Source organism: Vigna angularis, chromosome 7, assembly GCF_016808095.1.
Source record: "Vigna angularis cultivar LongXiaoDou No.4 chromosome 7, ASM1680809v1, whole genome shotgun sequence".
NCBI classification, from domain to species: domain Eukaryota; kingdom Viridiplantae; phylum Streptophyta; class Magnoliopsida; order Fabales; family Fabaceae; genus Vigna; species Vigna angularis.
In genome coordinates, this window is record NC_068976.1 from 26909819 (window position 1) to 26922809 (window position 12991).

The 12991-nt window shown below is 31.4% G+C and overlaps 2 protein-coding genes across 2 annotated transcripts; one reads left to right on the forward strand and one right to left on the reverse strand.

The window, feature by feature from the left end:
* Positions 1–628: 628 nt before the first annotated feature.
* Positions 629–3812, reverse strand: LOC128197872 (uncharacterized mitochondrial protein AtMg00810-like). The gene is made up of 3 exons (XM_052880711.1): positions 3686–3812; positions 1033–1262; positions 629–934 (listed from the first exon to the last, which is right to left on the reverse strand). The coding sequence occupies exons 1-3, from the start codon at positions 3810–3812 to the stop codon at positions 629–631; spliced, it is 663 nt and encodes a 220-aa protein (XP_052736671.1).
* A 6470-nt stretch (positions 3813–10282) lies between these two features.
* Positions 10283–12788, forward strand: LOC108337583 (uncharacterized). The gene is made up of 3 exons (XM_017574140.2): positions 10283–10568; positions 11185–11422; positions 12390–12788. The coding sequence occupies exons 1-3, from the start codon at positions 10356–10358 to the stop codon at positions 12536–12538; spliced, it is 600 nt and encodes a 199-aa protein (XP_017429629.1). The 5' UTR covers positions 10283–10355; the 3' UTR covers positions 12539–12788.
* The last annotated feature ends 203 nt before the right edge of the window (positions 12789–12991 follow it).

Consider the following 12991-nt stretch of genomic DNA (forward strand, 5'->3'; position numbering starts at 1 on the left):
CACAAAACTTGAATTCAGCCAATTCTTACAATACTTGCTTTTGTAGTTATGGGAACAAGGTTTTAAATTACAGTAAGAGTAACTCACCATAACCATTAAATTAAAAGAAATGGAAAGGTGATAACAAAGATTTTGAGTGCATAATAAATGTTTCATTAATTCCATGATATCATTACAGAAAAGGCAAAGCCTCTATGTGTAAGGATGAAGAAAATCATCCATATATAACAAACTAGACACGTGTAATAACAAACTATGCAAAATTGTTTAGAAAGAAAAAAGACAAAAACAACAAATTGTAATAAACATGATTAATTATTTGGTACTACCTTCCCTCGAGCGTGACTATGAACATCGAAGTCCAAGCTTGGATATGCATTGTGTGAAAACTTTGGGATGAAGAGCCTTAGTAAACATATCAGCCAATTGTGCAGAAGAAGAAATGGGCAACAAACGAAGAATACCACTTTGAATTTTTTTCGCGGATGACATGACAGTCAATCTTTATATGCATTGTTTGTTCATGAAAAGTTGGATTGTGAGCCCGGTATATAGTAGACTGATTATCACCAAACACTGAAATAGGAGCAGTGGGAGGAACTTGCAAATCAGTGAGCAAGAAATGGAGTCATTGCAGTTCACAACTCAAAGCTGCAAGAGCCCTATATTCAACTTCAGAGGAAAAACGAGATACAATTGTTTGTTTCTTTGTTTTCCAAGAAATTAAGGAAGAGCCAAGAAAGACGTAATACCTAATGACAGATTTTCGGGTTTCAATACAACTACCCCAATCAAAATGAGCAAAACTTGAAGGAATTAGAGATGAGTTGGCACGAAAATAAAGACCTTTAGTAGGAGAACCTTTGATGTAGCGAAGACCTCTCATGGCAGCACTATGATGAGTATCCATGGGTTGAGAAACATATTGACTCAGCTGTTGAGTAAGAAAAGCTAAGTCTGGTTTGGTGGTTGTAAGGTACATCAACTAACCAACTAATATGTGATAAGGTTATGGATCAGATAAAGGATTGCCTGAAGAGCTATTGAATTTGGTTGATCCATAAGAATAGATATAGGTTTGGCAGCAAGCATATAATTCTCTTTCAGCAACTCAAGAGCATATTTTATTTGATTAACCACAATCCCAATAGAAAAGCGAGATATTTCAAGACCTAAAAAGTAACGAAGTTTCCCAAGATTCTTAATGTTGAATTCATGGTCTAAGTGTGCCTTAATAGATTCAATTTCATTAGAATCATTTCCTACAAGAACTATGTCATCAACGTAGATTAATAATACAGTAAAAGATGCCCTTATTTTCTTTATGAAGAGAGAATTATCAGTTGAAGATAGTGTGAATTTAAAAGTTAATAAAGTTGTGGTGAGCTTGGCATACCATTGTTGGCTAGCTTGTTTCAACTTATATAATGAGTTTTTTAATTTACAAACTTTATTAGGATGAGAAGTTGTCATGCCAAGGACAAATGCATGTCAAGGAACCAGTTTTTGGCAGCAGTTACGGCAAGAATGACCCTCATTGTTGTGAGTTTGGCAATAGGAGAAAAACTATCAAAATAATCTACTCCTGCAAGTTGTGTGAATCCCTTGGCAACCAAGCAGGCTTTATGCCTCTTTATGGTACCATTGACATGGAATTTTATCTTATAAACTCATTTACAATCCACAGGCCTTTTATTGGAAGGAAGATCAATTATCCTTCAAGTGTGGTTTTATTCAAGAGCATTAATTTCAGAATTCATGGCTTGCACCCAACAATCCATTTTAGAAGCTTGAGTGAATGTTTTTTGTTCAATTAAGGAAGATACATATAGTAGCAAATATTTATGTAACTAGGGAAGCATTTATTATAAGAAATAAAAGTAGATAAAGGATAATGTACATAGGAAGAATGATTACCATATGACAGACTGGTATAGGAAGCAACAGATAGATAGTAGTGATAATCTCTCAAGTAGTGTGGATGTTTTCTTTGTCTCATGGAGTGTCTAGAAGGTTGTGAAACTGTGGGATGTGGTGTTGTAGCAGTAACTGAATTGGAATTATTTACACTCTCTTGATTTGAAAAAGTGGTGAGATCATCTATATCCAAGGATGCAATATTATCACAAATTGGTTTTGGCAGAGTTGAACTAGTAATGTAAGATTTATCACTGATTGAAAAGGAAAAGAATTTTCATAAAAGACCATATTTCTTGAAACAAAAATTTGTCTGGATTGAATACCATACAACAATTATTCTTTAGTTCCTTTTTTATACCCAATAAAAACAGTTTTCCTAACCCTTAGAGATAATTTGGTTCGACCATGTTCCAAAGTAGTAAAGTAGGCTAAACAACCAAAAACTCTTAAATGACCTAAGTCAGGTTGTTATTTATTAAAAATAGTATAAGGACACTAATTTTGTAACAAAGGTGTAGGTAATCGATTAATAAGATGAACCGAGTGTATGATAGCATAAGACCAAAGAGATGCTAGTAAATTAGTTTGAAACATCAATGCCCAAACAAAATTCATGATATGCTGATGCTTTCACTCAACTACACCATTTTGTTGAGGCATTTCAACACATGTAGTTTGATGGGATGTAATTGACAAGATTCTTTAAGTGATCCCTAGTTTCACCTTTATATTTCATTAATTTGACCCATGTAAACCGAGAAAAATCATCAATGATGGTTAAAAAATATTTATAACCTGAAATGGAGGTTGTAGAACATGGTCCTCGAATATCAATATGTAAAAGATCAAAATTTTGTATTGATTTAGTAGTACTAGAAACAAAAGGAAGCTTCTTTTTTCTAGCAAATTGGCATACATTATAAGGGTAGGTATTTCGGAAGGTTACCAAAGGAAATTGTGTAGACAATAATTTTAATTTTGAGTCTGACACATGACCAAGTCCTAGGGAACAAAGTCTAGGGGTAGAAACAACGTTACAGGAACAAAGAGAATGAGTTGATTTAATGGTTGGTGAAGTCACTACTTGAGACATTAACACATATGATCCTTGTAGCTGCTTAGCTGTATCAATCGTCTTCCGATTGAAAGTCTGTTTAATATAGCAAAAATCAGAGTTAAAAATAAGGTAAAAATTAGATTCAGTAATAAGTTTTGTAGCAGATATTAAATTGACCTTGAAGTCAAGTATGTATAAGACATTTCTTAAGGTTAAAAGAGGATAAAGTTACACAGTACCATAAATTTTTACATGAATTTTGGATCCATCAGGTAAAATAATGAGAATAGGTGAAATTTCAGAAAAAATGAGAAAGTTTATGAGATTAAAAGTCATGTGATCAGAATTAATGAGCCATTGATCACAGGGTATACCTGCTAAAGGAGAGGAATGAGTATGCAAAGTTGTGGTATGAGTCAGGTTGGAAACATGGGAAGAGTTGGAGCTACCTAAATTGGATTGTTAAAGCAAATTGAGAAGACCTTGATATTGCTCTTGAGTAAAACCATCACCTAGGATAGTATTTCCCAACTTGGTTGTAGCTAGGAGGAAAACCATCACATATTGGCATTGCTTTGTCTAGGCTTGTAGCCATAAGGAAAACCATGCTTAAAATAGCAAGTGTCAACTATGTGATTGGTTTTTAAAAGTAAGTGCATAGTTTGTTGGAAGATATTTGGCCTCTTTCGATTATGGTACGACCCCTACCTCTATTTCTACGACCTCTACCATATCCAAAATATTGGTTTGGATTAACAACAAGACCTCTTCCAAGACTAGTATATTGATCAGTGTTGACAACAAAAGTTTTCACATCAAATGATAACTCAGTCATTTTCGTAGTATCCATTTTCTTTTCTTGTTGGACAAATAGAAAACCTTGTTTATTGGAGGAAAGGGATCTAGAAGCATAATTTGGGATCTAACATGTGGAAATTGCTCGTTTAACCCTTTGACGAAACGAATAACATAGTCTTGATCTTTGTATCTTTTATAAGCTTGGATGGTTTCACATGTGTAGGGTATCGAACACTTGCAATGGAGAACATGTATGCAATTTTCAAATTCATTGCATAGGCCTTTTAACTGAGTGAAATATTAACTAACAATGAGAGTGCCTTGTTAGAGGGGAAAAATATCTTCCTGAAGATCAGAAACCCTAAACATATCGGCTCAAGAAAATTGATCCTGAAGATCTTGCCAAACCTCTTATGCTTGATCAATCATGATAATGGATTGTAGAATGGAATCATCAATGGATCTATGAATCCAAGCAAGAACCATATTGTTGCATCGCTTCCACACTCCATAGTACGAATCTGCTGGTGACGGAGAAGAAATACTACCATTTACAAGCTTGAGCTTGTTCTTTGAAAGAAGAGCGAGCTTCATAGCTCTTTCCCATGAATGATAGTTCGTCCATTTAGGGGTTGTGAAACTAATGCTTATGATGATGATTCGTTGGCATGAAGATATATAGGATTTGAGGGATTAGTGAGATAATCACCGTATATGGGCTCTGGTTAGCCATGTAGAAAAGAAGAAACAGAGATAGAAAAAAGAAAAGAACAAATTTGTATGATAGGTTTTTGGCTACAAGAACTCTCGAAAGAGCTCTAACATAATCTCAAAATAAATGTTTCATTGATTCCATGATATCATTATAAGAAAGGAAAGGCTTGTATATGTAAGGAAAATAATCCATTTGTAATAAACTAGACACCTGTAATAACAAACTGTGCAAAACTGTTTAAGGAGGAAAAAGACAAAAACACAAAACAAATTATACTAAACATGATTAATTATTTGGCCCTTGTAATATTTTGATATTCCTCTTAGTACTTTGTTTTGCTTCTTAATATTGCAGGAAAATGGATGAATGTGGTTGTACGTGGTCATAATTAGTATCTCTTTAACTTAAAAAAAACACTCATGTTATGGCTAAAATTATGGTTGAGTAGTGTTTTTAAAAACCGTGAGTGGGAAGGAACATAAGAATTGTTTATCGTCTCTGAAGAGCGAGAACCAAAGAGCTCTAATACAATCTCAGAATAAATGTTTCATTGATTCCATGATATCATTACAAGAAAGGAAAGGCTTGTATATGTAAGGAAAATAATCCATCTGTAACAAACTAGACACTTGTAATAACAAACTGTGCATAATTGTTCAGGGAGGAAAAAGACAAAAAAACATAACAAAGTATAATAAACATGATTAATTATTTGGTAACCCTTGTAATAATTTGATACTCCTCTTGCTACTTTGTTTTATTTCTTAATATTGTAGGAAATCATGGATGAATGTGGTTGTACGTGGTCATAATTACTATCTCTTTAACTTAAAAAAAACATTAATGTTATGGCTAAAATTATGGTTGAGTAGTGTTTTTTAAAATCGTGATCGGGAAGGAACATAAGAATTGTTTATTGTCTCTTAAGAGTGAGAAAGAAATGCCTAAATGGAACATATAGGAAGTTGTCCCAAAAAGTGAAATGAATTTGAAATAGAAGTAAACAAGAATATACCTGAAGTGGTCAAGATTTAGAGTTACATCAGCATTAGAAACTTGAATGGTATCAGACTATGTCTGAGAAGATTTTGACTTAAAATCAATTGGGAATTGGGCATGGGAGAGAATCCATATAGCTTAAAACAAGGGGTTTTTTTTGAGAGAGGGTTAACCATAGATATACAACACTAGTTTCACTCATATAAGAGATTGACAACTTTCAATATAGGGATTCGTCTACGCAAGTCAACAAAACAAGTCATTCATATGATGCTCAACGTTTTCATTTTTTACTCAATATTTATTTACATTCACTTAAATTCCAACCAAGGATCAATAGTGTGATCATAGACTTGCAACCAAAGTAAGGACCATATTTTTTTTAGACACTTTGCCTTTAGATTATTAACAAAGATTTGAGTGAGGTATTGACACCATATCAAATTCCATAATTGTAATTTGAACTGGTGAGAGGCTAAGAAACCAAAAGACCATGGTCATAAGAATTATGGAGGTTTTTCTCGATGATTTAGGTCGATTGATTTCCAATATGATTTTGACAACTAAATCTCTCTTATAAGAGTTCTTCATAATAAAGCTAGCAAACACTTGGTTTTTCAATCCTAACTTAGGTGTTGTTCACGTCTCGGGTATCGATGTATAACATCTATTTTAGAAGAAAAATATTGATTTGATGCACTAAGTTTACACACGCACTTAAAAAACTTGATTGGTTACTCGCGTGAACTTCCACAAGGATCTCCAATCAGTCTTTTTGTTTATTTTTTGGATTAGCGTAATAATGAATGGATGAAGTGGAAAGTAAATGTGGTTGAATTCAAACAGGGACACAATGGTAGATGGAAATGTTATCATCACTAAGTCAAAGTAACTTGTGCAGGAAAGTAAAGAAACTTGTAACATAAATAAATGAAAACGGTGACCCAAATTGGAACAATCAACATTAATCTAACCATTTTTCCTATTTTGGAATGTATGATTTGTTTCACAATTTGCAACCCCTACAAAATACAAAATAAACCTACTTATACTTTGTAACCCTTCCCCAAACAATTGCAATATTTGAATTCAAATTATAAACTAACCTTAAATCACCATTTGGAACTCTTCAACGGTTTTAAGATCCACATGGCTTGGGCAATTGCCCTCCACCAACCTCCAAGTCGATTGTTGATATGTTTGCTTTCACATGCCTCTTTTTTTTCATTTATCAATATCTTCAATCTTTATGTCTCCACGGTCATCTTGATGAAAATCAAATGTTGTGGCTTCCCAAGATCTGCATGCCCGTTTTATGGTATCCATCTCATAAAGAAACATTTGGTCGAATGCCTTTATAGAATATAATTATGTCCAGTTTACGACCAATAAGACTTAGGAGAGATGTTGGGCGATATTCAATTAACTTTCAAAAGCAATGTTGTCCTTCACTAACATCGTTCTCGTGCTTCTATAAGCTATGAGCTCTTGATCCTTGATCCTCCTAATGTTAACTTTTGATCGATCAAATGTCCTGAAGTTTGACCCTCAATTATCCACGAGTAATTGATCTTGTTAACCTTTAGTCTCATAATAACTCTTGATCTCTTAAACAATTTATTTGCCTCTAAGAAGAGGAAAAAAGGATTTGAAGGATTGTTAACTTGTTGGCAAGTTTACAAAATCGTACAAGTAGTAAAAATGATAAGTCCATGTATCATTTTCCTAGGAGATTTGTGTTTATTTAGCTAACTATGATTATTTACTAATTTAAGTGATGAATATGAACATTGGTTGATTCAAGACAAGTTGACAGCAAATAAGATTACTAATTGTTAAAGTTATAAAATTATCAGGGAAAAGACTCATCGGGATTGGATTTCATAACCTAAACTTTGTGCAATCATCTACACAATATATCTCTAACATACTCAAGAATTTACACCATAAGAATACAAGTCTTAATCCATTTGAGGTAAGTTCTAAATCTTTATGTGAAAATATTAATCCCTTTGATATTTAAATACAATATTTGCATTAAGAAAAGATGTCTAGAATGACCAAGAATGTTAGTCCATGTCTAGAACCAAACCTTTTGGTTGTTCTATCCATTTCTAGGTTCCAAAACATTTTTTTCAATTATTAGACACCACCAAAAAACATAGATATTCCATCATGCACATGAATAATAAAGAAAACACAAGAGCAATGAAAGATTTTCTATTGTATAGAAAAAGATACAAAGAGTTTACATCTAACCCCCAATGAAATGGAGTTAGTTACTCCTATACATCTAGAACACAAAAGGAGATTGAAATAGTGGAACGAATGAAGAAAGATGAAGTCTTTGAGCCTTAATAGTGCCTGAACCCGTATCTTGAGTCACAACAATGTTCCCACATTGAAAATTTTCTCTTTTTCTTCAACTCTCGACATTTTAATAGTATTCCAAAAAGTGATTTCTCGTTAGGCGAAAAATAGCTTTATGTCATGTGTGATTTCTCACTCTTGTTGAGAGCAATCACAACTTTCTTGTTGGGTGAGAGCCTTTACTGGTTAGGTGAGAGACTCTAAGTAGCTACTTCCAATTTTTCTCCAAATTTTTATTTTCCTACAAAATAATCCACACAAAGAAAATTAAATCTATCTTTGAAGAATATATACAAATCACACATCTTTTAATGAAATTAATACAAAACATATGATATAAAGACAAATAAGAGGTTCAAATAAGTGTGAATAATAGACCATTACCACACTTATCAAGGATCTTCCATTGTTGAAAAATCTTGCCAACTCCTTTTGATGCCATATTGAATTGTATAGAATAAAGAGAATGTAAAGGCGATAGTTACCAATTGCTTTGTACAACATGTCTTTTGTACAACATGTTTTTTATATACCCTTATACAAATAACTCATGCTCTTAAGTAAAGAACTTTAAATCTAACTTAATTTTACGAAACTCACTTATAAAATGAGATTTGCATTCACATCATTGATATAAATTCATTTTATCTCTAATTGATATGAAATCTCCAACACACTCTCACACTAAGTTATATATATATCTCAAGCATGAATACTAAGTTATATATATCTCGAGCATAAAATTATACATTAATATATGGTGATAAGGACTTGATAATAAGTCAACCAAACAACAAATATCACTAAGATAAATTTCATCTTATTTCTACGAGAACATGTTTATTTAAAATATCAATTATCACTAAATTTAATAGGAGTGGCAAAAAAATTCATCTCAACTTGTTTTTGATTCCTATCTTGTCATAAACAAATGCGATCAATTAACCCATCACTAAAAAATGGATAAGTGCAACTTGTCCCGACACATAATAGGTTGACTTGCCATTTATTTTAATATTTCAATATATATATATATATATATTAATAAATAAATATTAAAAATTATATTTGATTACATAAATACTTTTAATGTTTTAATTGATTAAATAATATTTTTAATTAAATAAATTAAAATAAATATTACATGTACATATTAAATTACCTTATAAAAACTAATAATTATAATAATTAATAATTGAAATATAATTTATAAGTATTAATGATTTAAATTACAATAACATATATTTATACAAATTAATATTTTTATAAAAAATATAGAATAGAAAAATTTATCTTTTAAATTATTTTAATTTTAATTTTTAACTAAAAAATAAAAAATAAAACAGAGAAACGAACCGATCCATTAATTTAACAGAGTTAAGTAAATAAGACTAAAATAAATTACCGGATGGAAAATTTCAACCTAACTCGTTTCATTTTAACATACTAACTATCCATTTTGCCTCCATAAATTTCAATAGTATCTCATTATTTATATTAATTCCCGTATCTTATCATAATTATATTCAACAAATTATAAAACATACTAAAATAAAATTTAATTAGAATATATATTTGCTTGTTAACCAATATTGAATTTCCATTTTCCATATCATTCAATATGATAATCATTTATTTCAAAATATTACTATTACTGTTTTATGATTATATTATACGTTTTGCTCTCCGTTTTTGAAAGGTTTAAGTAATGTTTTTGCCATATGATTTATTTAAATATTTTCAATTTCTTTCTATTGATAAAAACAGCTCCAATTTGTCTTTTTTTTTCCTATCCAAACTGAATTTTAAAATGTCGATCTTATTTAGTGGCGGTAATTTTAACCTTTCTAGTATTACTAAAAGTCACCATTACTTAGTATATTAATTATAGATTAAATCTGGAGCGTGATCTTATTCAAGTCATTGATTTTAAATAAAAAAACTAACATAATAATCAACACAATTAACAAATTAATAAAAATAGTCAATGATTACCTGAGCTGCAAATTAGAACTATTCATAAAAAAAAAAAAAAAAAAAAAAGACAAGACACAAAATTCTTACTCAATGGATTTCCTTCTTCGTTTCTATTTTCTTCAAAGTTTTAATTTTTGTGGTGATTTTGAATAGACAATTTTACAACACAAATGTATAGACTTTTAGATCCATTACAAAGTATTTTAAACTAATAACATTTTTCATTGACAGTACTAATATTCTACATAAAAGGTTTGATGATGTTTAATGGATGATATTTGATTTAGTAATTAAAAATAGTCAAAGGATTAAAATGGTTAAAAAATATTAAAAAAAAATAAGCGTCTTATGTGTCGCCACATAATTAATCAGAAAAATTAATAAAATAATAAACCATGACTAAAACGAGGAACGGTTTTTTTATTTTTTATTGAGAGAAAATAGTACACTCTGACTCTACTCTGAAATTTTGCTTTGATTGGTTCCATTTCAATTGCAACTACCACATGAAGGTGAAAGATGGCGGAGGAGAAGCCAAAAGGAGTAGGAGAAGAAGCGAAAGAGGAGAGAAAGGAGAACTTATACGATGTCGTTCAGGGTCTCATCTTCGAACCTTCTAAGATCAAGGCCACCCTCGTCCCTCTCTTCCCCGAAGCTTCTAGAAACTACTCTCGCCATCTCCTTCTCTGCTTCCGTCAAGCCTCTCCCCTCCGACGCCTCCTCTTCATCTCCGTCAGTCTCTCTTTATCTCTAATTGAATATTATTATTGATTTTCTTATAATGTCTAATTGATTATCTAATTTGAAGTTCCTAAGCAAAGACTAACAGAATGTATGTGTACAAAATACGAATTATTACTTGTTATGAAGATTTCACGTTCCTGATTTCTAATTAAGAAAAATAAAGTAGTATCTTAAACAAGCTTCATCTTTCACTTTATGGCGAATAGGTGTAGGTTTATTTAGTTTATTATTAAAATGTAATTTAATTTCAGTATGTTATCGTTAAAATATAATTTAGGTTGGTTTATATATTGCTTTCAATGTGACATATTTGTAATAAAAAATATTGTGAAAAACAAAAGTTGCTTTCAAAACTTCTGCTTTAGTTTGTTACTTTCTCTGAATTTAAATATGAGAACAAAATTATTATGTTTAAAGGACTTATATATATAAACAAATTTTAATTTCTTAAACCTTATTTTATGTCATGATTTCAAAATATTGTTTCTTAAATTTAAGCGGAATTATGAATAAATGTAATTGAAGATAATCTATGAAAATACATTTTTATCATATAAAAACAAAAGTATTAAATGATTTTGGTTTGTGGTTCTAATTGATGCAGGTTGCGACGGTTGCTCTTGTTGCTCTCTCAGGACTTGTTGCTTTTATGCTCTTCTTTCTGGCTGCAACTATAAATGCCATTTTTGTCTCTCTTCTAATTTGTTTGGCAGTAGCTGGAGGGTTCTTGGCTCTATCCTTTGCTTTTGTGACAGCTGTATATATTGGAGCACTATCAGTAGCCATCTTTGCTATTTCCACAGTTGTTTTTTGGGCTGTTGTGGCTATTGTTATTACTGCAGGTAACATCCTGTTACTAATTTTAAATTTAGAGAAACTGAATTCCTTTTATTTTATTTTTCCTTTCTTCTTTTACAAATTCTTATTGAGAAGTTTATTCAAGCAAAACCTAAACTGTTAAAGCGATTTTGATTGGTTGTGTGGATTATCAGCATCTATGCTTTTTTACAATATGTAGCTCTAAAGAGGATTCCTTGTAAGCCAAGATTCTGAATTTCAATTGAGATAGGAAGACTGACGCTATTTCAGATTAATGATTGTGTTAGTCTGTTATCCTACACAGAAGATACTTAAATCTACTGATAATAGGTTTTTACCCTAATCACTGCATGCATGTATAGATGATATATTGAATTTTGAAGATTTCATGAAATTGTATTGATACTAGCAATATTTTCTTGACAAAGATCTCCTACAGAACAACCTAGTGGAAATGTACATGCCTCCATTATTTGAATGTTGTGCACTTTGCAACCAGATAGACGCTTCAGACAAGAAATGCCTTATATAAACGCCTTTTTATCTCAATTTGATGTCTACTTTGTATAAACTTCTCCTTAAAAAGGTGAAATGAAGTGAATATCTCCAATAAGCTAAATCCACATACGCACTGGTTTAGAAACTTTCTTATCTTATACAAAAGCTTGAGTATACAAGTTCATTTTAGCTTATTGGAGAAACTTGATTATTTTACCTTCTTATTTTCCTTTTAGGAAATGCATATAGAGAAAATTATCCAAGCAGGGTGTAAAGCATAAAACTAAATTATGAACTTGTAATGTACAGATGCTAGCCACTGCAGAGCCTATGGGATCTTTAACTTTATGATGCTAATAGATTTGGTTCCTCTCAAACCTTGTTTTACCTTTTCCAAAATAGAGAATTTTATGACTTTGGCCTTTCATTATGTCCTCTACTTTTGTGAGCTGACACTATATATTGCCTGCACATGAAAATAATGTGATTCAGGATGGGTTGGATTCCTTTATACCTTGTGGCTGGGAACTAGAAAGAGCATTGAATTTGCAAAACTATCTTTGAGTGCGACTGGCTCTGCAATTACTACTTATTCTGCTGCTTGGGGTACTCGCAACCTGGACCACAAAAAATCAATTTAGGTGCTGGTTACTTATAGAACCATGTACACAAATCTTACACATGAATGTTTGTTGGAATGGCGAAAGCATCTTATATTTCATCTCTCGTGGTTTGGTTTAAGTGTCTGTCAATAACATGCTTGTATTATGTCAATAAAAATTCCACGGTTTGGTTGTGTGCGTTTTAGCCCAAACTAATGTTGATAAACTCCAGGATGAAATGTATTCTGCTTCAGTTTTTAAATGGAAGAACATGAGGCTTTTTTCTTTATTTAGCTACGTTGTACCTGGTATTGTGCTTCACCAAATCGGACTGCTATGGTAAAATGATCTAATTTTTAATGAGTTGTAAACTATTATTGCTGCATTTCTGCCAGCAAGAATGTTTATGTTTAGAGCAACTACCAACTCCAGGCCCAAAACTCTTATGAAGTTATATGAAATGTCTTAGTATTTATTAGGATAAATTTTTAT